Source organism: Cervus elaphus, chromosome 20, assembly GCF_910594005.1.
Source record: "Cervus elaphus chromosome 20, mCerEla1.1, whole genome shotgun sequence".
Taxonomy (NCBI): domain Eukaryota; kingdom Metazoa; phylum Chordata; class Mammalia; order Artiodactyla; family Cervidae; genus Cervus; species Cervus elaphus.
In genome coordinates this window covers 101,400,468-101,427,657 of record NC_057834.1, presented here as the reverse complement: position 1 = coordinate 101,427,657, position 27,190 = coordinate 101,400,468, and the positions used below count along the sequence as shown (strand labels likewise).

At 41.3% G+C, this 27,190-nt stretch overlaps 1 protein-coding gene across 2 annotated transcripts in view; it reads right to left on the bottom strand.

Annotated features, from left to right (window-relative positions):
• The window catches only part of JAK1 (Janus kinase 1), a 243,689-nt gene that overhangs the window by 53,776 nt on the left and 162,723 nt on the right, over positions 1-27,190 (bottom strand). For both annotated transcript variants that reach the window (XM_043878818.1, XM_043878817.1), the window contains 2 exons: positions 6,633-6,715; positions 649-847 (listed from right to left, as the gene is read on the bottom strand). In XM_043878818.1, the coding sequence (XP_043734753.1) occupies positions 649-847; positions 6,633-6,638 (205 nt within the window). In that variant the 5' untranslated portion in view covers positions 6,639-6,715. The remainder of the gene's footprint in view (positions 1-648; positions 848-6,632; positions 6,716-27,190) is intronic.

The window sequence follows — 27,190 nt, the reverse complement described above, 5'->3', positions numbered from 1 at the left end:
CGAGGTTTAGAGGATAATGAAAGTGGCTTTATTTTGTTAGTTTGGTTTCCCACCTTCTGAGGGCAATAGGCTAACTTTAGGAAGAGAAGCTTCACTTAAAAATATATAAATATAAAAAAGGATTGTGTTGTTCACAGCTTCACTGTCCTTCCTTTTCACAACTTGGCAATCTGACCAAGCCACAAAGTGACACTTAACTTCTCACTTCAATTTAGCATCACAATATCGCTGGGGTGGGGAGGAGGGTGTCAGGCACAAAAGAGGCAGGCCATGGCAGCCTAAGGATAGATCACACTTTTCAGAAGTTTTAAACTATTAACATATTGAGAGATGGTACTTACTGAGCTTATAACTTTGTGCTTTATTCATTTAGTGCTGACATTCCAATTTTATAGATACAGGGGAAATTAGAAAACTAAGCATCATTTTCTCAGACCCCCATTAATGACAGAGAAGGAATAAGTTACCTTGCAGTGAAGACAGTAAGAAGTGAAATTTTTAGAATTAAATTCACCGGCCTAAGGCTGAATGCCAGTCAGTGGCTGAGGCTGGGCAGAACAGCTGAGCCACAGAACCCAGCCCTCTCTCTCCCCGGTGGAGCTGCCAGGGGCAGAGACCGGGGCCTGCCGGGCAGCCGCTGGTACTCACAGCACTCCTGCGCCGCTCGGATGCACAGCTCCTCCGCCGTGTACTCTCCGCCGCCCAGCCGGAGAGGCTCCCTGTCCGACAGGTAGAAGAGCACTTCCACCCCCGGCTCAGGGGCCTCCAGATTCATCTCCGCCTTCTTGGAGCTCCTCATTTTAGCACAGAAGGCCATGGCACTGCAGTCCTCTTTTATATTTAGATACTGGATTGGAAGGAAAAGGAGATTACATGGTCATTCTACGTACTAAAAGTTGGTCAAAGAGTGTTTTGAAGGGAAGCAAGGAGAAAGATATGGTTATTAGATAAGGACCTCCCTCCTGCCCCTCCCCTCCCTGAAAATCAAATGCATGGGAGCTTACAGCAGAAGCAACCATGGAAGGTAATCAATTATGCACCCTAATGAATAAATTATTGTCAGACCATATTCTCAAAAATCAGAGTGATGTAGACATGACCTAAATTTATATTCTCTATTTCTACACAAGTTGTAGCTGAAAAATGTGCCTCATTCTGGAACCACTGATGTTAATGTTACTAATATTCCTGCTACCACTAGACCTACTGGCACAAATTACACTGCCTTTTAATTTTATGTCTATCTCACAGTAAATGACAAGCTCAATGAGGGCATTAACTATCCTTACTTCATGCCCCTAGAATCTCACTCAGGGCTGGCTCTGAGACAGTGCACACAAAAGGACTACAGACTCGTGTTCATAAACCACATGGACAGATCACGAGAATTAATGAGTGCAGCCAGGCCCCTTCACCCCACAGACGGGGAGGTCGATGGGCAGCACTCTGTGGCACCAGAATGTGAGCGAGAAGCCCTGCTTTCAAAGATCAGAACCCACTGGTGAGAAGTTTGCAAATAAGTTACTCACCTGAGCCCCCTTGGTGGGGAGAACAACTAGAATCAAAGAGACAACCTCAGCAACTTAACCATGGGTGCAGAGAGAAAAGAGGGAGGAACCAGAGAAAGTCTCAGGTGTTCTTTCTCCCCCTCACCCCAACACCACAGGCCTCAAACTAACTTCTCTGACCCCAGGTTCCTACTTTCCTCCTGCCTACTTAGCCCCCAAAGCACACATCAGACCCTCTAAAGATTCCCCATTAATCTAGAGACCAACTCTAAGCTGCTAACAGAGGCCTTCCCTCAACAGGCTAGCTAGCTTCACTGGACTCATCTCACATCACCCTCAGTCTCTTACTTCAGGCTTGAAATCCACAAAGCTGCCATCTTCCTATTACCCACCCCCTAGTCCACCCACCACCAATGTAATTTTTCTCATTTTCCTGCCTTTGCTTAGGCTGATCCTCCACCAGGAGTACCTTTGCACCTTATCCCTTTCATGGCAAACTTCAATTTTCTTTAGAACTCAGCTCCGATATTACCTCCTGCAGGAAGCCTCCAATGAACCTCCACCCCACCTCTCCACCTCCTGAGTGAGATGCCCTCTCTCACACTCACCACACTGCACTGAGCACGCTGAACTACGATCCTCTTATTCTCATGTCTGTCTTTCTCTCAATCCCACGTGCTATGAGTTCCTTAAGGACAAGCACAATGCTGTCCATCTCTGTACCAGTGCCTAGCACAGGGCTTGCGGAATGACCCAAACCAAGCTATAGAAGGAGAGCCACTGTCAGTTCTCTTCATCAAATTCCTGTGCTTAGTCTATTAGCTGCCCTGATGAAGAGATACTTACAGGAAGGACACAAACCAGGTACTCCTCAATGCCACAAACTAAGAGGCATTTGGTTTTACCTGTTTAATCACCAAAGTAAATCTGAAGTTCAAATTTTTTCAAAGACCAGGCTGAAAGATTAGCTCGTAACTCATCTTAAGGTTCAGATCAACTATCAAACAAAAAAACCAGCACTGGGCTTCCAACTCTACCCTCCAACAAAAAATAAGAGATGAAAAAACAGTAGCTAGAGTCTGCTTCATAACATAAGAAAAACCTTTCTCTTTAAGACTCTGAACAAACACAGCAGGGGAAGAATTCGAAGATGGTATCATACCCTTTTACCATAAAAATATAATAAGGAAAGTATTCATGATTATATATGTAGAAGATGAGGGACCATTTGAAATAGAAAAAGAAAATACAATGTCCAACAGGAGAGGGTTCGGTAAACAAAATTAAGAGTATCAACACAAAGGAACACTATGAGGCTGTTCAGTTCAGTTCAGTTGCTCAGTCGTGGCTGACTCTTTGCGACCCCATGGACTGCAGCATGCCAGGCCTCTCTGTTCATCACCAACTCCCGGAATTTACTCAAACTCATGTCCATTGAGTTGGTGATGCCATCCAACCATCTCATCCTCTATCGTACCCTTCTCCTCCCAGCTTCAATCTTTCCCAGCATCAGAGTCTTTTCAAATGAGTCAGTTCTTCCCATCAGGTGGCCAAAGTATTGGACTTTCAGCTTCAACAGCAGTCCTTCCAATGAACACCCAGGACTGATCTCCTTTAGGATGGACTGGTTGGATCTCCTTGCAGTCCAAGGGACTCTCAAGAGTCTTCTCCAACACCACAGTTCAAAAGCATCAATTCCTCGATGCTTAGCTTTCTTTACAGTCCAGCTCTCACATCCATACATGACTACGGGAAAAACTACAGCCTTAACTAGACAGACCTTTGTTGGCAAAGTAATGTCTCTGCTTTTTAATATGCTGTCTAGGTTGGTCACAACTTTCCTTCCAAGGAGTAAGCATCTTCTAATTACATGGCTGTAGTCACCATCTGCAGTGATTTTGGAACCCAAAATATAAAGTCTGCCACTGTTTCCCCATCTACTTGCCATGAAGTAATGGGACCAGATGCCATGATCTTTTGTTTTCTGAATGTTGAGCTTTCAGCCAACTTTTTCACTCTCCTCTTTCATTTTCTTCAAGAGGCTCTTTAGTTCTTCTTCACTTTCTGACACAAGGGTGGTGTCATCTGCGTATCTGAGGTTATTGATATTTCTCCCGGCAATCTTGATTCCAGCTTGTGCTTCATTCAGCCCAGCATTTCTCATGATGTACTCTGCATATAAGTTAAAAAAGCAGGGTGACAATATACAGCCTTGGCGTACTCCTTTTCCTATTTGGAACCAGTCTGTTGTTCCATGTCCAGTTCTAACTGTTGCTTCCTGACCTGCATACAGGTTGCTCAAGACGCAGGTCAGGTGGTCTGGTATTCACATCTCTTTCAGAATTTTCTACAGTTAATTGTGATCCACACAGTCAAAGGCTTCGGCATAGTCAACAAAGCAGAAGTAGATATTTTTCTGGAACTCTCTTGCTTTCTTGATGATCCAGCGGATGTTGGCAATTTGATCTCTGGTTCCTCTGCCTTTTCTAAATCCAGCTTGAACATCTGGAAGTTCATGGTTCATGTATTGCTGAAGCCTGGCTTGGAGAATTTTGAGCATTACCTTACTAGCGTGTGAGATGAGTGCAATTGTGAGGTAGTTTGAGCATTCTTTGGCATTGCCTTTCTTTGCAACTGGAATGAAAACTGACCTTTTCCAGTCCTGTGGCCACTGCTGAGTTTTCCAAATTTGCTGGCATATTGAGTGCAGCACTTTAACAGTATCATCTTTTAGGATGTGAAATAGCTCAACTGGAATTCCATTACCTCCACTAGCTTTGTTCGTAGTGATGCTTCCAAAAGCCCACTTGACTTCGCATTCCAGGGTGTCTGGCTCTAGGTGAGTGATCACACCATCGTGATTATCTGGGTCATTAAGATCTTTTTTGTACAGTTCTGTGTATTCTCGCCACCTCTTCTTAATATCTTCTGCTTCTGTCAGGTCCCTACCATTTCTGTCCTTTATTGAGCCCACCTTTGCATGAAATGGTCCCTTGGTATCTCTAGTCTTTCCCATTCTATTGTTTTCCTCTATTTCTTTCAACTGATCACTGAGGAAGACTTTTTATCTCTCCTTACTATTCTTTGGAACTCTACATTCAAATGGGAATATCTTTCCTTTTCTCCTTTGCTTTTTGCTTCTCTTCTTTTCACAGCTATTTGGTAAGGCCTCCTCGGACAGCCATTTTGGTTTTTTGCACTTGTTTTTATTGGGGATGGTCTTAATCCCTGGCTCCTATACAATGTCACGAACCTCCATCCACAGTTCATCAGGCATTCTGTCTATCAGATCTAGTCCCTTAAATCTATTTCTCACTTCCATTGTATAATCATAAGGGATTTGACTTAGGTCATACCTGAATGGTCTAATGGTTTTCCCTACTTTCTTCAATTTAAGTCTGAATTTGGCAATAAGGAGTTCATGATCTGAGCCACAGTCAGCTCCCGGTCTTGTTTTTGCTGACTGCATAGATTCTCCATCTTTGGCTGCAAAGAATATAATCAATCTGATTTTGGTATTGACCATCTGGTGATGTCCATGTGTAGAGTCTTCTCTTGTGTTGTTGCAAGAGGGTGTTTGCTATGACCAGTGCGTTCTCTTGGCAAAACTCTATTAGCCTTTGCCCTGCTTCATTCTGTACTCCAAGGCCAAATCTGCCTGTTACTCCAGGTGTTTCTTGACTTCCTACTTGTGCATTCCAGTCTCCTATAATGAAAAGGACATCTTTTTTGAGTGTTAATTCTAGAAGGTCTTATAGGTCTTCATAGAACTGTTCAACTTCAGCTTCTTCAGCATTACTGGTCAGGGCACAGATTTGGATTACTGTGATATTGAATGGTTTGCCTTGGAAATGAACAGAGATCATCCTGTCGTTTTTGAGACTGCATCCAAGTACTGCATTTCAGACTCTTTTGTTGACTATGATGGCTACTCCATTTCTTCTAAGGGAATCCTGCCCACAGTAGTAGATATAATGGTCATCTGAGTTAAATTCACCCATTCCAGTCCATTTTAGCTTGCTGATTCCTAAAATGTCGACGTTCACTCTTGCCATCTCCTGTTTGACCACTTCCAACTTGCCTTGATTCATGGACCTAACATTCCAGGTTCCTATGCAATATTGCTCTTTACTGCATCGGACCTTGCTTCCATCACCAGTCCCATCCACAACTGGGTGTTGTTTTTGCTTTGGCTCTGTCTCTTCATTCTTTCTGGAGTTATTTCTCCACTCTTCTCCAGTAGCATATTGGGCACCTACCGACCCGGGGGGTTCACCTTTCAGTGTCCTCTCTTTTTCCCTTTTCATACTGTTTATGGGTTCTCAAGGCAAGAATACTGAAGTCATCTGCCGTTCCCTTCTGCAGTGGACCACATTTTGTCAGAACTCTCCACCATGACCTGTCCGTCTTGGGTGGCCCTACAGGGCATGGCTCATAGTTTCATTAAGTTAGATGAGGCTGTGGTCCATGTGATTAGATGGGTTAGTTTTCTATGATTGTAGTTTTCTTTTTGTCTGCCCGCTGATGGAGAAGGATAAGAGGCTTATGGAAGCTTCCTGATGTTATAGACTGACTGAGGGGGAAACGGTCTTGTTCTGATGGGCAGGGCCATGCTCAGTAAATCTTTAATCCAGTTTTCTGTTGATGGGTGGAGCTATGTTCCCTCTCTGCTATTTCCCTGGGGCCAAACTATGGTGGAGGTAATGAAGATGATGGTGACCTCCCTCAAAAGAGGCTGTTAAGGTGACATAAACCTAACTGAACCAATGGCTGAAAGATGTCTGTGACACTGCCAAATGAAAAAAGCATAGTATGTACATTATGACCCTTCTGGTGTTGCCTATGTACAATCTGGAAAAACAGACAATAAATTGCTAACAGTGGTGAATATCTAGGAGGAATTATGAGGGAAGTTTGACTTTATACTTCCCATTCTTCTGTAGTTAAAAAAAAAATCTCCAAAGTAGCACATGGAACATTTGGAATGAAGAAAAATTAAAATAACAATATAGAAAAATAAATGGCTATAGAAAGGTAGTACTACAAGTTTAGGATCAGTTTCATTATTCTTTATAGAGACTATTTTCTGTTCTGTCTTTCTTTTAAATACGCAAATGCACATACCTGCATTTATCCGGCTGTCCAATGTCCCCTAAAACGCAGACTGGATTCTCGTCTCTACTTTTCAAAACCCATTCAGAGCTGAGCTAAAAACAAAGAAAAATAAATAAATCAGCTGCAGAGGTAACTGCATCAGAAAATAAGAAAACATTTTCATTAAGGAAGCAGCCTAAACCAAAACCAGGCAGGAAAAAGCATTTCAGAGGAAGAAGTGGGGGGAGGGAAAACACTGATGAGGACACAGAGGACAGAGAGGCATCTTAGGGCATAAAAATCAAACAAGACATTATTTTCACTGCTTCAAGAAAGAAGCCAGGAACTTTTGCTTTGTGGCACAGAGTGCCCTGTCCATGTGAATGAGGACCATGTACCTTTTCTGTCCACAACCTCTCTCTCCCCTGAGGCTGTGAACAACAGTTGAGGATACCCAAAGGTGTGCACTTTTATTTCCCATTTCCACTTCCTTTAGAATCACCCTCCTCCCAATCCAGCTTAGCCATGGCTTCATTTTAACGGTGAAACAGCAGATGGTATGGTGATAGGAGGAGGGCCTGGGAACAAATCTGACCAATGATGCTTTCAATTCATGAAATATTTTTTGAGTCATTTTTATTTGAAAACTTAGGCAGCAAATAAAGGCCCTCCCAACTTCCCAACCTCACCTCAAAGCCTTATTCATACTAAACAAGAATACCATCTTGGTTCTGCAGAATTAAAGTACCTGGTCCCATTCTTACCACTAACCACCAAAACCACCACCACACACAGCTCTGTATTGTTTTAACAACTTTCCTTGGTGCTTCTCACAAACTCTTTTTAAGAGTAAGACTATGTTTGCAAGTAAAGAGCAACCATTCTTAATGATTTGAAAATGGCTGCCAAATTAATAGAGATTATTGTCTCAGTTTTCTGTTGGCCATTCCACACATTTTATCAGAATCTAGCTTTAGGAAGAGTACAGTCCCATGCATTACATGGCAGAAGTGGAGGTGTGCCTGGGGAAAGCGAGATGAGTTACCTCTGAGGCTGCAAGGCCAGTATTCGCACAGGACCTTACAGTCGAAGTGGGAGACAGCACAAATGAACACACAAAAGCAACCTAAAATCAGTGGGTGTGGCATGACGTCACCTTTATGACCACTGCTAATTCAGTGACTGATACTGGAGAGGGCTTCTTTGGGAAGGTTTTGTGCAGTGTGTGTGCAAGCTCCATCGCTCAGTTGTGTCTTTGCAACTGAATGGACTCTTTGTGATTGATCCCATGGACTGCAGCTTGCCAGGCTCCCCTGTCCATGAAAATTTTCAGGCAAGAACACTGGGGTGGGTTGCCATTTCCTACTCCAGGGGATTTTCCCAACCCAGAGATCACACTCGAGTCTCTTGTGTCTCCTGCACTGGCAGGTAGATTCTTCACCACTGTACCACCTAGGGAGCCCTCTTTCTGCAGTGGATAAGGCAAAACCAATGACAGGAGACCAGGCCGAAGATAGGAGTACAAATTTTAATGTGATGACTTTGACTTGGCTATTTTGTCATGAACAATTTTTTAAAAATTCAAACAACAAAACACTATACTTTTGGCTTCAAAATTTTATGTAACCAATTGACTTAATTAGATAAATAGATACCCTGCCCTGAGCAAAACAGAAACCTGAAATGAGCTACATGCTAACACCGTGCTTTGGCTCAGAAGCAGGGGTTCAAATCCCATATTTAGGAGACTCACCCAACAATTATTTTTGAGCAGTTCTTCATGCCAGAAGCTGAGCTATATCAAAGGATGCAATGAAGAAGAGCAATATGGTCACTGCTCATGTGGAGTTTACAGTCCACAGGACTAACAGAATCAAACAAAGATGCACAGAAAGACATAATTATAAAAAACTTAAAATGCCATGAAAGAAAAAGAGCATATAATGATGAATGTGATCCAGTATGGAACTCAAGAGGGAAGTAGCACTGAGCTGAGATGGACCAGCTATCATGCGAGGTCAGGAGAAACCAGTTTGGGTAAAAGTAGAGCATGTGCAAAGACCCTACAGAGGGAAGGAGCCAGTCTGTCTCCCCAGCTGCATAAATAGAGAAAACCCTCCAAAATGCCTTTTGTGTGTGAGTAAAGAACAACACTAACCCATTCATACCTACTAACAGCACAGCATGTCTGAGGCCTTGCTACCCGTTTCTTGTAGCACGCTCCCAGAGATGAACAGAAATCAACAAGACAGGCTCCATGCTTTAGAGCAATAAGAAGCTGGCCCCAAACCAGAAAATGGACACACACTCAGAACCTTTTAGAGCAGGAAGGGACCTGAAGTTCCACCAGGCACAGGCTCTTTCAGAAGGGCTAACATGTAAATCTTTTTAAAACCCACAAAGCATTTTAATATGCACCATCAGGTCACATGTTATTTGAACACGGAAGTCACGTTGCTCTTGGGCTCATATAAGATTGAGGATCAGACTAAATCACCAAGATTCTATCAAAACCTACAATCAGAAAGGGTTTGGTTTTCCCCTTATTCTTTCTCTACTACAAGCAACACTATATTGAAATCACATTGTACCTATTTTCAAGCTGACCTTCAGTATTAACTGGACAGAATAATAAAATGGTATCGATTTGTGATGCTTAGCCTAGAGTTTAAACTCTGAGAAATCAAGATCAGCGATAGAATTTCTTGACAATATGTATTTACTATGATGTTTTTATAGGCTGATTCAGTAAGAAGATAAGATAAAAACTTAGAACACACCCATATAGCACTTAAAAGTCATGCTAAGCACTTAAACCTAAGACTGGTGACCCATATGAAATGATGATTCATTTAGAATGACAAGTGTCTTTTGGTGCTACAGCATTGGACCAATGGCTTCATTCAACTAACATTCCCTTCCAAATAAACTAAACAATATGCTCAAGCTGCTTAACTCTTAGAACAAGCAAGAAAAGAGCAAGATCAATTATAAATACTTTGGATAATTCCAAGAAATCAATTCAAGTTTCTTGCTACAAGATACAAAAAGTAAATCTTTAATACTAGAAAAACTGACCAGTAGGAATCACTCAATACCCTTTAAAAATAACATGATCCACTGGATTCCATTCCCAACTCAAATGAATACATAGAAGCTCAGAAAATAGGAAGGATAAAAGTGAGTAATCAAAAGCTCTTTGATGATACCAGTGAATCCTTCCATCCTAATCTACTTAGAAATTTTCGAAAATTTGAAAGGAAATGCCTTTCTTCCAATGATAAAGGATTACTTTAGTGGTTCAATCTTGCAGACGCTACTGTACAAAAAAAAAAAAAAAAAACAAGGAACTTTCGTAAACTCTCAATTTCTTTTTTTTTTTTTTTTACAAAAGTCTTTTGCAAGAGACATGAATATCTAATACTTTATGAATGAGGGGAAAGTAACAGAAAAAAAACTCGATTCTGTGAGTCTGAACAGGACTAGCTACAATAAATGGGATAGTACAACTATTTTTTAAGACACAAAATTCCAGAAATCAGTGTCTGAAGATGCAGAAAGTCTGTTTAATTTTCAAGGACATCTTTTGAACTACAATTATCTATTAGAGAAGAACATAAAACTAAATTTTGAACAGTGGAGATGACAAAGATAAAAACAGATCATATTAATAGTCACAAATATGATGGTAAGAATATGACTACTTCGGGCCAAAGGCCATGGCCAGGTTTACATGATAAAAATAGATTGGATGGTGGTTAAAATCAATGACAAATGTATATGTATAACTGAATCACTCTGCTGTACAACTGAATCACACTCTTAATCAAATATACTCCAACATGAAATTTTTAAAAAAATTTTTAAAGAAAGGACTGTCATTAAACAAGGAATAAATGAAAGTAAAATATAAATCTTTTGAAAAAATCAATGACACGACTCAAAATATTTTGGTTTTTACTAGAGAAACCAACACATCTATAGTGAGTTACTTTATGGATGCCTTAAAGTAATCAAAGCTTTTGATTTCTGAAGTAGAACATACAAATAAAATGTTGATGAATTAAGATATAAACCCAGAAAAACTGAAAAGGAAAAGTTACAATTTAGAAAATGTCCTGAAATTAGCTGCTTAATATATTAAGAAATGTTAAAACTGAAGATCTTAAACGCTAACTATCTCAGCAGGCACCTGTCTCAAGGCTGGTGGGGAGGCCTGATGCGACAGTAGAAGCTCCAAGAGGGCAGGGGCTTTTGTCACTTTCGTTCCATGCTTTACAGTATCAGGCAATCAAGAAGAAGCTAAATGGTTAAACGAAAGATGAAGGTAACAAAGCAAGCAACATTACCCAATGGAAATATCACTGTAGTTCAGGGTGTGGTGTTATTGCCTCTATATGCATCTAGCAAGTGGACCTTGAGAAGTCATTTTAATCTGAATCATCCATGAACCTGAGAAGAAGCATCTTGTCCGACAGATCAGAAAGATCTTTCAAAAAAATCTTCCTGAAGCTCCTACAATGCTTTTATCAAATGAAGCTACAGAAAGATGTTGGTGCTAAAGCGATACAATGCAGGCTTTAAGGCAGAGGACTGAAGTGGGCTGTCAAGTTGCTTAGAAGAACAAAGAACAAATAAATATGGATTCTGAGCAAAAGCCTGGTCACAAACCAAAGCCCCATTTCAGAAGTCTCAGATGACACAAAAGCGCAGTTAAAAGTCTGAGCTGGAGTCCTAAGGACCCTGGTTTGAATCCTGCCTTCCCCGCTGACTACCTATTGTAATCTTAGGCAAGTTACTTAACATCTCAAACCTCAGTGTTCTCAGCTGTAAGTGGAAGGATAAAAAACAAAAGAGCATATATCTCCTAAAGCTGTTAAGAGTTAACTTAGTCAATGCATATAAAGCACCCAACACAGAGTATAGTGGGCAGGAAGCATTCCTACTTTGCTTGCAATTTCTGTTAAACTGATTACAGATTGATGAATGCAGTTCCAGTCAAGGAGAGGGAACTCCAGTGTACACCAAGCATCTGCAACATCGCATGCATGAAGCAGGCGTGTGTACTTCATTCTCCTAAAAAGCACAAGTTTTAGGCCAATCAGCGGAGATGCCAGATATCAAACATGTGACGGATTCCAAAGATCCTGTTCTTTCCACAGGGCATAGAAACTGCTTTTAAGTGCCCTCCCATCACCAACACCACTGTCTTCTCTGGCTTCTGAGTACTTTCTACAGTCTAACGTTCACCGAGGAGACTGATCTCACTCCAGGCCACTCCCTCCAGACACTGAAAGGACTGTCATTCTAACTTATGGGTGCTGGGGGAAGGGACAGTTGGGGAATTTGGAATGGACATGTACACATTGCTGTGTTTAAAATGGATAACCGACAGGGCATAGCACGGGGGACTCTGCTCCATGTTATGCAGAATGGGAGGGGAGGGGAGTTCGTGGGGAGACCATGGTTACATGTGTATGTATGGCTGGGCGCCTTTGCTGTTCATCTGGAACTGTCACAACACTGTTTGTTAATCGCCTATACCCCAATACAAAATTCAAAGGCAAAAAAAAAAAGAACTTTTGTTCCAAAAAAAAAAAAAAACCACTGAAGGGCCCCAGGACCTGCCTGCATTCCAGCCCGTAACTAACCCGCACTGCTCGGGCAGGAGGGTAGGGGTGAGGTGTGGGGAGGAAGTTCTGACGGGCCTGGAACAGGCCCACCCCAGCGAGCGTGAAGCCTCCTAGAGACCCAACGCACACACAAACACCAGGAAAGCGTCTTTCTTCCCTCTCAATTTCATCTCTACACACACACAGACACACACCCTCCCTCCTTCCCCGGGAAAGCGTCTTTGTTCCCTCTCAGTCTCATCACTGAGGGCTTTGCACCCACCAGAGCCTTAGCAGCGACTGTGTCTGTTGCTCCCAGTGCCCCCTGCTTTGCCGAGTCCCAGAAAACTGTTCTGATGAAGGCATCACAAGATGCTATGCAAAGCTGGTGGATTCCAGCCAAAAAGATGACATAAATACAAAATCTGCATTTTTTTCCCTGTCAGCAAGTCAGAATTATGGCTTTTCTATATGCCACTCCTGCCACACAGAATAACTCACTTCTAACTATAGCAGCAATTCCAGGAATACCCCAGAACCGTAAGTGCTGCTTCATTTACAATAAACTTCTAGGGATGATCAAACAATCAATGTCAGCTCGATGGGCTGGGGCTCTCTGCACTGCTCCCTGTGAGCCTGCTTTCCCTGACAGACTGCTGCTGGTCAAAGTAAATATATTATATACACCTTTACCTAAAAGCCACGCTGTATCAAAATGCTTTGCTATCCCCCTTTTTTCTCCTTTTACCACTAATGCATCTATAGTGTTACTAAAGAGCACAGAATATAGAGGTCAAAATATGGTGACAGAAGTGGATTCTCCAAAGATGAAAGGGGGGGTGGAGGTGACTTGTCTTCATCTTTTGTGCTTTCTAACCATTCATTGCTAAAATACTTATAAAACACTTGTACCTTCACAATAAAACCTTGTAGTTGCCTGGTACTTTATAGCTTAAAAAGGGCTTTCACATCTATAACCACATTCGAGTCTCACAACTCATTATAGATGAGAAGACTCAGCTTCAAACATTCCCACGGTCAAGCGACCAGTGAGTAGCAAGATGGGGTTCAGACACATTTCTCGGCCTCCAGCTTCTCTGCCCTTTCAGTTCGCCACACTCCTTGAGCAAGGTGCAGGCTTTGGGGGAAATCGAAAGAAGTAGAATGTTTAAAATCTAAATCCACCTAAACCCACCAGTCTATTGAGAGCTGGCAAGATGAACATGTACATGGGAAAACTCAAGAAATCAGATGTGGAGGGGATGCTGAGAGACAAGAGTTAAGAACTACAGGAGTCAAGGAGAGAGAGGGCTGTGGAGTGACCAGGGAGAGTGGACTCGTTTCCAGCCGTGAATAGTCAGTCTAAAAAGAAATGAAGATGCAGCTCTCCTGGAAAAGTGCCAGGGGGAGGAAAACTGAGAGGATGGAGGCACAGGAAGGGCTAGGCAGACCAGGAGGGTTCAGGCGGGAAAGAGGGAGACACAGTGAAAAGGTGAAGCAGGGTCAGACTGAGCAGTGTGTGCTGCAGACACAAGAAGACTGTGTGTGTTGTAGACAACAAGAAGAGTGTATGTGTGTGTTGTAGACAATAAGAGAAACTGCCTGGCACTGAAAAAGTCTCTAAAGCGGAGTTCAAATCCTGTGTAATAAGTGTTATACAACCTCTACAGTTCCTCACAGAACAGAACCAGTTAGAAGCCTAGGCCTGGAGTCATCTAACCTGGGTTCAGACCCCAGCTCTACTCTCTGTGTGACCTTAGCCAAGTTCTTCAACCTGTTCAAGTTCCTGCTTCCTCTGGGATTAATAAAGTATCTACTTTACAGGGCTATTGTGAAGATTCTAGATTTCTCTAAACCTCTTCTTCTACAGTAAGTTTTTACTGGCTCACACTCAAAAAGCTCACAGTTCATTAATCCGTTTTCTGTGAACATAGTCAAGACTTTTGAAAATGTTTAGATTAAAAAAAAAAACCACAGAAGTCACAAAGCAAACAAACCCTTATCGTACAAATGCTTGAAATCATATTATGCTGCACCTAACACAACTAGGTCTTCATCAACTTGTAGTTCCAAAGTGTCACGATGCAAAGACACAGAACCTCTTGCAGATATGCCATCTGGCAAAACTTAAAGGTAACTATAACTCATAGGAATATACAGGAAGTAACCCTGAATCCCCTCCACCCCTTGCCAACTTTTACTAATTTGTATGTCTGCTGCATATTCACCTCCTCCCTCTATTATGTACTAAGCTCTTTGGTGACAGAAATCCATCTAACATGTTCCCTGTAATTCTTTAACCACTTAGGGTACCTGGATACAAACAACAGACACCAGCTCTGTTTACCTTAGGATGAAAATAAATTAAGGGAAAGATTTAAGAACACAGATACAGTCTGATAACAACATCATTCTAGCAAGGCCACCACTGGTTACCAGCCATCACCACAACTGACTCCTGACTCTGCTGTTTCCACAAATGACTCAAGCCACGCCTATATATTTGTACCCTTCCCACCAGATGCAGGTGGCTCTGGTGGTAAGAATCTGCCTGCCAGCGCAGGAGACTTAAGAGACATGGATTCAATCCCTGTGTCGGTAAGATCTCCTGGAGAAGGGCATGGCAACCCAACTCCAGTACTGTTGCCTAGAGAATCCCACGGACAGAGGAACCTGGTGGGCTACAGTCCATAGGGTCACACAGAGTTGGACATAACGTAAGCGACTTGGCACACATATACTTCAGATGCAAAGTCTTGAGACAGAGAAATCCAAGAGGCTCGGCTTGTCCACCCCCAGTTATGTTTCCGTACCTCCTTCAACATTCAGAGCAAAAATGGTCAGTCACTTCAGAAATGAAGGGTGTTCAGATGCTGGACAATGTCAATGCATGTTAACTGCTATCAATGGCAATGTCTACCCCAGTCTATACCCCAAAGGAGCTCAACTAGTGACTCAAAATATAAGTGACACTGGGGAGAAAAATAAAGGGAAATCTCAAGAAAAGTGTTTCCCTACATGGGCCCCTGCACCTCTCCTCAACCAAGAAACTGTCATCAGGTTTTATGTTTAGACTTGAAATAGCCTGCCAACTATGCCAACTTCTGCCTGCACTGCAGGCAAAGCTCCTCTGCGAACCGTGTTTGCACAGTTAGTAATCCACTTGGTCTTCACCAAAGCAGCAGACTTGATCATGGGGTCAACAGGCTCCTCCCTCCAGAGCACGGCTCCTCTCCTTCCTCACCATCTGTCCAAGTTGTCTGGCACCAGCTGAGAGGCCAGTCACAGTTACGCACCATTATCTGACATCTTAGGAACCGATGCTAACATCCATGCTTTACTTTTTTTAAGCCATGGTCTGCAGTAAGAAATGTAACTTACAGCACATGTGCATATATGATAAAAAAAATGAGTTTCATAGAAAAATATCCTTATTACATGCAAATCACTATTTTCTATTCTATACTATTTTGTTCTTTAATAATAGAGTTTAAACGCTAAACAAGATCCACAAAATCAGAGTCCACTAATGAGCAGTAAACCACCATTTGAGAAACACTGGTTTAAAGGACTGAACAAGATTACCAAAGCAGAATTTACTTTATAATCACTGTTTATGGTCAGCTGAATATAAAACAGTGGAGTGTGTCTCATCTGGAATTCCTTTGACCATCAGCTGGTCATCACCCTTCTCCCACACAGTGCGGTCTGTGATGTTTTCACACCAGCAGCTGCTCTGAGATCCACTGTGCACTGCCACACTCAGTCTTCACTTCACAATACAGTTTCTTCTCAAAGAAAGCTCTTCAGCTGGTTACCTCCTAAATCCATAGACCAAGAAAATGTAGAAACAATCCCTGCAGAGCATGGAAGATTCAGGTTTTAAATTCTGCCATTACCCATGATTTATTCCCACAGCCCCCAGTTTCTAACCTTAGAATCACATCTCCTAGTGCTTTTTACAGTAAACTAAGAAATTCAAAGTCCATTCTGTTTGCTTTGCATCTGTGCAAATTTTTCCATGTAGTTTATGGAAACAACCATTGTGAATGGGGAGAAGAATTCAGTATATTGCCACCAATGGGTATTGCTAGGGAGAGGGATAGCTTCCCAAGCCCTGAAGATTTAAACAGTACATGGATATATGATGAATTGGTGAGGAATCCTCTGTAGCAACTTTATATTTTTCTACCAGTAACCTGAAAAAAGGTGAGGAAATACAGCTATTCTCTCTCAAGATACTTACTTTATCCTCCGTTCATAAGAAGACAGAACCTCAATGAGACACTTTTGTGTACCCTTAAAGCGAGGTACTAAGTACGTCCAGAGCATGACTACATCCATAATTTTTTTATCAAAGAGCCTCTGTCTACTTGAATTACACTTGAATTTAGCCAAAACTTGACAACACTTGAATTTAGCCAAAGAGGCATCCATTTTGTTGCACCAAAATATTCAGTGGCAGTGTCTGGTCTTCATTCATTCCATTGAATTTTCCTTTTGGTATTTTTGGGGGAAGGATGGGAATGGCACAGATTCCAGCTGCAGAGCTTCTTTGGTCTCTCCTTTAAAGGGAATAAAATGTAGAAAAAGAGAAGGGGAGGATAATTTGCTAAAAGCACTTCAAAGATAAATATTATGGTAGGATGTTAAAGAGGAGAAGGCAATGGCTCCCCACTCCAGTACTCTTGCCTGGAAAATCCCACGGACCGAGGAGCCTGGTGGGCTGCAGTCCATGGGGTTGCAAAGAGTCGGACACGACTGAGCAACTTCACTTTCACTTTTCACTTTCATGCAATGGAGAAGGAAATGGCAACCCACTCCAGTGTTCTTGCCTAGAGAATCCCAGAGACGGGGGAGCCTGGTGGGCTGCCGTCTATGGGGTCGCACAGAGTCAGACACAACTGAAGCAACTTAGCAGCAGCAGCAGGATGTTAAAGACAAATTAAAAAGAAAAACATAAACATAATTATAACTAGAAGGAGTGACTCCCTTGCTCCTGAATATCATTCATTAGGTAAAATAACCAACGAATCAAAAGCTCATCATGAAAAGCCTGTGAAGCAGAGTTTAGTGGGAATAAAAGAACGCAAGAAAAGATATATCATCAAAGGAGTTACTCACACAAGAATGTGACAAAATAATAATATATGATTGGTTGCCAAACACAAGACACACCCAATCAGGGCAAAATAACTGTTCAAAAGAGAAGGTGTCAGTGGGGAGCTGAGGTAGTTAATCTAGTCCAGAGAATTCAGAAAAAAACAGCACGATGGAGTTAAACATTCTAGTCAAGAAGACGTGAGTGAGAACACTGGCCTTGCCACTCAGCCGCCTGGGATCAAGTTACTTTTTAACTTTCTCTGATTGTTTACTCTTTGGCAAATAAGGATAACAGCAATTCTTTGACAGGATTGGTTTCAACTCTGAGAGAAAAAATATATATACATCTTAGTAGCACACCTGGCTCACAGCAGGCATATAATAGTATGACTACTATGGAGCAGGTGGGATTTGAACAGTGCCTTTAGGAATGGGGAAGATACAAATAGGAAGAGAACAGTAGCTGACTGAGGGGAACATTCCAAATAATGGAAACCTGAAAAAATAGCAAAAGAAGGGGGCAGGGTAAAACTCTTTGGGGACAGAAGGTCTGTGTAGAACAGAAAGAAATGGGGAAAGGGAGAAAGCTGACACCAGTTTACAGCAGATCATAATTGCCCAACTCAGGAGTATGGACTTTCCTTTGAGGAGAGAACCCCAGAGAAAAACTCAAATCCCCAGGCTCACATGAATTCCTCAGAAACAAGAAAGTCTCCCAGCATGTGAAAATGTGCCATGTGGGGGTGGCGGGGACTTCAGACCCAAGAGATGCAGGGGAAAGGCACAGGGACACTTTAAATTCATCTGTGGACAGTAATATCCTTCTTCTAAAACATTTTAAGTGAGTCAACTAGTCCTTGATGAACATACAGGCACTGCACTAAGATTCCCCACCTCCCCCTGCCCCCGGTGTGAACATCCCAAGATAATAAAAGTTAACTGAGTGAACAGCCCCAAACAGCGCCACTGGTAAGAGCTAATTTGAATATCCACATGAGGGATCCATACTTTAACCCCGCCTTACTATGTACACATAACTCCCACAAAGAACAACTTTAAAATAAATAAATAAAATGAGATGCTAGAGGTTTTCTTCTGTGAATTACACTGTGAATGAGTCAGAAAACTTCCCAAAGCTTTTGTCCTCATAGCTGAAGAGGCAGGCAGTCTGTCTGGGACATTTACTAAGAGCTCTGGGGGAGTGAACATGTTGATTCATCATCCTCTGTGGAGCAGCCTCACAGAGGAGTTCATGGGGCTACCCTTGGGAGTCACTCTGAATTATTTTTGTAACATCTTGTCCTTGGATAAAAGGGAACACTGGAGTCAGAAATAGGAGGTCAGAAAATCATCTATGACTCAGTAGAGTTGTTTACACAGCCTTGTTTCCCTCATAGCCAGAGTCAATGTTCTAGATAATTAATAGGCATAAGGTACCCAAGTTTCCAGGGATCTAAAGATGGCAGAATTCACAAAAATCATGTTCAATACAAATGTCTCTGCCTTTGATGATCCAGAAGACCGTATCAGACCTTCTCAGGCCTTAAAATCATGATTTTGACCAATTTTCGTTTCACAGAACCATAAGAGGTGGAACTGGAAGGGTAGGGGAATCCAATTAATAGAATTTGCATGAACAAGTTTCCTTGCATGATCATTCATCTAGACAGCCTCCATGAGTCTACATAAACATTTTATCAGCCCATGGAGCTCTCTGATGTCCAGCCAGGTGTTCCCTGAAAATTTCTGTCTTGGCCTAAAGAACTGGCTGTCCAGTGCATTATACCTGTACTCACAGCTAAAAAGTACAGAAATGCAGCACAAACCAGGTCCTCAGATGCCACATCTTATGGATCCCATGCTGCACTAAAATAAATATTAATGAAGGAAACTCTGCCTTTTTAGCCTTTCTCCAAATGAATACAAAAAAGCAAAGCTGGCATAACTATACAAAACCATTAACTAATCAAAATCAATAAACGCAAAGTCAATAAACACAATTATATACTTTTTACAGCTTACACAGCACTTTCAATACATGATCTCCATTAATCCTCACAATAATTTTAAGCATCATTCCTCTTATTTTAATAATAAGCAAACTAGGCCTAGAGATACTAAGTGCCTTGTAAAAGGTTATATGTATTTATTAAATGGAACGCATATCCAAGTCATCAGGAGGCAAAGGAATTGGAAACAACTAAAGAAAAAAAATGACAAATGATCATGGTGAAAAAGGTCAAGTTTCACAAACAAATTAAAATAACAGGATGCTATTTTTTTATCTAATCAGTAAATGCGGTGAAGTTGTTTTTAAATGTAGATACCATCCTGGATTAGAGTTATAAACTATTGTTATCTTCAAGTTATAAAAGTTATTTAGACTCATAGTAATAAAAATATACATTCAACAATGTAGAAACATATCACTGAAAAGCAAAAGTTCCTCTCCCTACTTCCCAGGGATAATCACTATTCAGTTTTTTTGTGCATCCTTTTTTAAAAATATCTTATTTTATTTGGCTGGGCCAGGTCGATCTTCACTGTGGCCTGCAGCATCTTTAGTTGTAACGTAAGAACTCTTAGTTGCAGTATGTAGGATCTAGTTCCCTGACCAGGGATTGAACCTGGGGCCCCTCCACTAGGTGTGTAGTCTTGGTCACTGGACCAGCAGGGAAGTCCCTACGCAAACTTTCTTGAGGACAATCTGGCTTCGTATCAATTTGGACTAAAAATCCTCACATTTTGATTCAGCAACGCCATGACATATTAATGAGAAAAGCAGGTTACAAAGCAGCCTGCAGAGGATGACCTATGCTGTACACACACACACACACACACTACCCTAGAGAGAAAAAAGATGGAAGGTGGGGAGGGGGACACTGCTGGAACCTTCTGGGATTAAAGATTACTTCATTTTGCACACTTTTTAAGATTTTTTTGAGTATTCTACCACAACTATGTGTTATTCTAATCAACAGGAAAAGTAATTTGCCCAAGTTGTACATGGAGTTAGGGCTGGGATCAGAGGTTCAGGAGACATGATTCCTAGTCAACTGTTTAAGCCACTCTACCTGCTGTAAGTTGAAAACAGTTCAACAGTTACTAACAATCCAAAGCAATTAAGATGTGACAAAGCAAAAGATAATTATTTGTTAATGAGTGATACAGATATTAAGTGCTGTGACTTCAGAGGATAAAGAGATCATTGGTCCACAGAATGATTCCAAAGGTGTCAGAAGTCAGAGATTTAGACAGGTAAAGAGCAGGGCCGAGCTCTATCTCAAATGAAGATGAAGATGTGATGAAAGGCATCGGGAAGAAAACCAGTTCGTCTATCTGGTGGACAGTAAGCAGACAAGCATATTAATGAAGAAAAGCAGGAAACAGGACCAAGGAGGCAAACTGGAGTCACACTGAGATGGAAGAGGTGATGGTGGACTGGAGAGGGCCTGGGAGTCACAGAGTGCTAACTCCTCCAAACAGTAAATAAGTCCCAATCATCCTAACTGCTCTGTCCCCATCATGCCAAGATTTCTCCCTCAAATTAAGGCAATGGTCTCCTAAAAAGTTCTTGCTTTCCTTTGCATCTGCCTCTATTCTAGTCTCCACAATGCAGCCTATTTCTAAACTGCAAATCTGAAAATCTTACACCTTCTCTTAAACTCCTTTATTTTCTACTCTCTTAAGAAAGATGTCTTTCAAAGCCTCCCACAGCTTATCACCATTTGTACCCTAAACTCTGGTGTACTATTTGCAGTTCCTGGAATCCACTACACCCTTGTCTTCAAAGCCTTTTTGCTACCCCACTCATTCTTCAGTTCACAGCTCAGAAATCATATCTGTCATCCAGGCTTCCCTGACTTGACCCACCTGCTACACAGAGGCAATGAGAGTATCCTATATTTACTTTCATAGCAGAGCTTATAAGCCTGCTCAGGACTGTCTGCAGAATTGTATCTTCACTGTCTCTGAGCCTCATGAGGGCAGGGACTCTAGCTATTATCTGGCTATATGCAGCACCCAACAGGGCCTAAGGTACAGCAGATATTCAATAAATGCTTGTGGAAGGAACAGAAGTTTAACCATTTCCTTTCCCAGCATGCCTTCGCTGACCACTCTCACTTTCCTCTAGAAGTACTCATCCAATCCAGGTCAATGGCATTTACCAGTTTGCATTTAAGAAGCTGTTTTATAAATATGTTAAATGTATAGTTATAGGCCTTATTGAATTGCGCAAAATCATGTAACTTAGTATTTTTTTTTTTTTGGTATCTTCCCCCACCTAAGATTTCACAATTTGTTGGGAGCTGCCTAGGTAAAAGGAAGAAGAAAGTTTCAACACAGCATATCAAATCAATTCAACTGGGCCAGGAAGTTAAAAAAAAAAAAAAAAAAAACACCTCAAGTTTATAATAAATATCACCCAAATGATTTGTTATAGAAAAATCAATGATAAATTGTGAACCAGTTCTACAGGCACAGTTTTAAAATAATTCCCTAAAATATTGCCCTGAGAAAGCACTGAATTTTTTTTAATTTTAAAAAAATTTTAATTGGAGGATACTTGCTTTACAATAATACTTGTTGGTTTCATACATCAAAGTGTACAATTCAGTGACTTTTGGTGTATTTGTAAAGTTGTACAACCCTTATCACTATCTGGGGCTTCCCTGGTGGCTCAGAGGTTAAAGCGTCTGCCTGCAATGTGGGAGACCCAGGTTCGATCCCTGGGTTGGGAAGATCTCCTGAAGAAGGAAATGGCAACCCACTCCAGTATTCTTGCCTGGAGAATCCCATGGAGGAAGGAGCATGGTAGGCTACAGTCCACGGGGTCGCAAAGAGTCAGACACGACTGAGCTAGTTCACTTTCACTTTACCACTATCTAATTCTGGAATATTTTCATGTTCATGCCCATTAGCAGTCCTTCTCCATTCTCCCCTACAACATCCCCTGACAGTCATTAATCTATTTGCCTGTTATGGACATTTCATATAAACAGAATCATACATTATGTGGCCTTTTGTGTCCAACTTATTGCACCCAATATGTTCAAGGTTCATTCATTTTCCTAGATCTCTGAGTTTCAATTCCTTTATAAAATGGGTTTCAACAAATGGTGCTGGGAAAACTGGACAGCCACATGCAAAAGAATGAAACTTATACCATATTCAAAAATCAACTCAAAGCGGTTACAGTCTTAAACGTAAGACCTGAAACCATTAGACTCCCAGAAGAAAACAGGAAGTTCCTTGATGTCTTGATGACTGGTGATGATTTTTTAAATTTGACACTAAAAGCAAAGGCTATATCAAATATCGAAAACATATGAGGAACTCGTAACTCAACAGCAAAAACAAAACAAAATTCCATAAACAATCCAACTGAAAACTGTTCAGAGAACCTAAATGGACATTTTGCCAAAGAAGACAAACGGCTAACATGTACATTAAAAAGCATTCAACATCACTAATCAGAGAAATGCAAGTCAAAGCCACAATGAAATATCACTTCACATCTGTTAGAATGGCTATTATTAAAAAAAAAAAAAAAACAAGTGTTGGCAAGGACATGGAGAAAAGGGAACTCTTGTGCACTATTGATGGGAATGTAAGTTGGTGCAGCCACTATGGAAAATAGTGGAGGTTCCTCAAAAAAAAATAGAACTACTACCATATGATTCAGGTATTTATCTGAAGGAAATGAAAACAATAACTGGAAAAGATATTTTCATCCCCTATGTTTAACTGCAGCATTATTTACAATAGCCAAGACATGGAAGCAACCAAAGTGTCTATCAAGGAATGAATTATGAAGAAAACATATATACACACACACAATGGAATATCACAAAAAAGAAGGAAACTCTGCCATCTATGACAAGGATGGACCTTGAAGGCAGTAAGCTAAGTGAAATAAGTCAGATAGAGCAAGACATAACTGTATGATCTCACTTACATGTAGAATCTTTAAAAAAAAAAAAAAAAAGAAAGAAAGAAAAACTCAGATACCAAGAACAGACTGGTGGCTGCCCAGAGGTGGGGGTGGAGGAGCGGGTAAAACAAGTGACGGGGTCAAAACGCACCGACTTCCCGTCTGAAGACAAGTCAAGTCCTGAGAAGGTAATGCACAGCACAGTGACTACAGTCAACGATGCTGTATTGTATATTCACAAGTTACTGAAAGAGAAAACCTTAAAAGCTCTCATTGTAAGAAAAAACTTGTAACTGTGTAGTGATGGACATTAAATTTACTGTGGTAATCATTTCAAAGTATAAACATACATTATACTATGTTGTACACCTAACATAATGTGTGCTTAGTCGCTCAGTCGTGTCTGACCCCATGGACTGCACCTCGCCAGGTCCCTCTGTCCATGGGGATTCTCCAGGCGAGAATACTGGAGTGGGTTGCCATGTCCTCCTCCAGGGGATCTTCCCAACCCAGGGATCGAACTCAGATCATCATGAATGAATGATCTATTGACCTGACTGAAACTAGAAGGTCTAAAGTAAACAACACACCCAAAATGTATTTTTTAAATGTGAAAAAAAGAATAAAAGTTTGCAAGAATTAAAAAAAAAAAAAAAGGAACTAATACAGCTGCTGGTAATATAAAGTCCTTGCCAGGGGTAAGAAAACAAAGTGGTTGCTATCTTGACCATAACTCTAAATGGCACCTTTTCTCATGAAAGTTATGGTGGGAACTTTCCTTGTAGTACAGTGGTTAAGACTCCACATATCCACTGCAGGGGGCATCAGTTCGATCCCTTGTCAGGGAACAAAGATCCCCCATTCTGTGCAGTGTAGCCAAAAATTAAAAATAAAGAAAGAATGAAAGTTATGACGACATAACCCACTCATGTTCTACTCCAGACATCTGACTCAGGGTCAGAGATCATGCCCAATATATCACTTTCCTACAGATTATTACAATCAAAATCTAACTTGGGTTTTCTCCCTGGCATATCCCATGCATCTGGGAAAGTCACCAACTTGACTACAAACTCCGAGAGGGCAAGAACAAGATCTTCTCTTCTTACAGCCTCAAGGCATAGTTGGCACAGTGCTCTGAAATTAATAGGTACATACCTGTGCAGTAACACTGAGATGCTACTATGTACCAGGCACTGTACTAGGAACTATGGTTATGATGAGAAACAAGAAAGACAAGATTCCTTAATACAGAAACAGATACAAGTTTTTAAATATTGGTTACGTCAATGCATCTGAACCAGAAAATGTCACAGCCAGGAGTGATGTTAGTGTTTAAGTCATTCAATCTACTCATTATAAATGTGGACAAAGACCAAGAACAATGGCAAAATCAAAATAAATATTTTTGATCACATTAAATCAGTATTTCCAAACCATGTTTTCCGGAACTTTGCATTGCTGTGCAATAATTGTTCTATACCCATATATCTCAGAAAACAGAGAGGACAAAGGAGGTATGTAGTCAAATAAAAAACTGGTGAAACACTAAACAGTATTTTAAACAAGAATGCTCAGCCTTAAAAAAATTTTTATTGAAGTATAGTTGCTATACACTATTACTTAAGCTATGTGCATGCTAAGTTGCTTCAGCTGTGTTCAACTCTGCAATCCCATGAATTATAACCCGCCAGGCTCCTCTGTCCATGGGATTCTCCAGGCAAGAATACTAGAGTGGGTTGCCATGTTCTACCTCCAAGGGATCTTCCCCACCCAGGGATCGAACTCACGTCTCTTATGTCTCCTGCATTGGCAGGTGGGTTCTTTACCACTAGGGCCACCTGGGAAGCCCATTTAAGCTGTAAGTGTGTACAATAGAGTGATTCACAATTTTGAAAGGTTATGCTCCATAAAATACTGGTTATATCCTCCATTTTGTTCAATATATCCTTGCAGCTTTTTTGTTCTGTTGTTCAGCCACTAAGTTGTGTCCACCTCTTTGTGACCCCATGGACTACAGCATGCCAGATTTCCCTGTCCTTCACTATCTCCCAGAGTTTGCTCAACTTCATGTCCATTTTGTCGGTGTTGCAATCTAATCATCTCATCCCCTGTGACCACCTCCTCCTTTTGCCTTCAATCTTTCTCAGCATCAGGGTCTTTTCCAATGAGTGAGCTCTTCGCATCAGGTGGTCAAAGTATTGGAGCTTCAGTACTTCCAATGAATATTCAGAGTTGATTTCCTTTAGGACTGACTGGTTTGATCTCCTTGCAGCTTATTTAATGCGTAATAGTTAATACACTTCTTCATCCCCTACCCTTACATTACGCTTCCCCTCTTCCCTCTGGTAACCACTAATTTGAATGATGCTCAGCCTTTAATTTGGTAGTAACTGCAGTGCGTTTCCAATTTTTGCAAAATTATTTGACTTAGGGACTTCTTTTTAACGGAACGTATATTTGGAAAAATCCGAAGTCAGATGATCTCTATGTTCTCTTTCACATCTCAAATTCTATGAATTTACTTAAGAGTATCAATCTCAGAAAGCTCATTCTTGGGCAGATAGTTTAATATATCAAATTCTTCAGAAAAGATATTCATTATTCATTCACCCATTCATTCAATCACATTCACATTGTCTCTCTCCCTCCTCCTCACATGTACACATGTCCTTGAATTAGACAGACATCAACATTGGAATAAAATCTAAAATGTCAATTAAATCAGCTCAAATTTAAAAGGTACTCATAAAAGAGATGGTGAGAACAGAGTATTTTTGTAATGTCATCTAAAGCAGGTGTTCTGGAAGGTAACGCCTGGGAAAGTTACACTTATTTCCTATTACCCAATAACCCAAACACCTGGGGAAAGTCTTTGTAATTCTGAGAACAGCAGCTGGGCACGAAGAAAACCCAAAGAGAGAAAGGGAAGCAGTCACCTGGGACAGAACGGAGGCAGCCTGCCCCAACTCCATCCCAGAGGATCCTCTGCCTTTATTAGCCTCTGCCTTCTTGCTTCTCTCCCCTTCACCCCACTTGATTTTCCTGCTTTCATCCCTGATCCTTTTGCAAGTCTTCTCTTTAAGTTATATGACACACTGGCAGCTAGCCAGAGAGTCTTCCCAGAAGAGAGCCCACTTTTCAGGAAACCCTGCCTCATTCCCAGTTAAGCGAAGACAGAGAAGAGAGGTGGCAGAGATGGAGAGATACGGCAAGCTCAAACAGGATTGGGGAACTCGGACATCTGTCCACAAAAACAGATGCCAACTGTATCCAATTCATACTTAGTACAGTTACTTTTCATAAATGTATACATCTCTAGGTATGTCAAACATCAGTGTTAATTTTTTTTAATATGAGAGCTCTGTTAATACTAATAGCTTATGATCCCTCTCCTGTATATTTTCTTGGATTGATTTTTAAAACAACAGAAATAAAAGTATATTTAAAGCATACATCATGTGGTAGACTTCTTGGAAAATTTCTCACATCCTCCCCAACCCCAGCCTCTCCCCCAGTGTGTATAGAACCTACACACTGGGAACCTTTGCTACATACCAAATTCACACACCTCATTCAACTCCCTACAGACAATTCCCTACAAACAGATTTTCAGAAGAAAAATCAAGTGGGAAAATGATTTCCTTAAATAACTTCCCCTACTTCTGTATTTATTCATGCAGTTACACACTGAATAATTTTCAGTGTGTGTTGATGTGTAATAAATAGCTTACATGACTCCTGTAACAACTGGAGGCGGTGGGGCGGGGTGAGGGGGGGGCAGGCAGGTTCTATCCCGCATCCTCCTTTTCAGAGGCTAGAGCTCCTCCACTTCCCAATCTCCAAATGTTGGTGGGCCCTGGACTCCAGCCTGGACCCCCACCTTTCCCTTATCCACACTCACTCCCAAAGCAGTCACATCCAGTTACATGACTGAC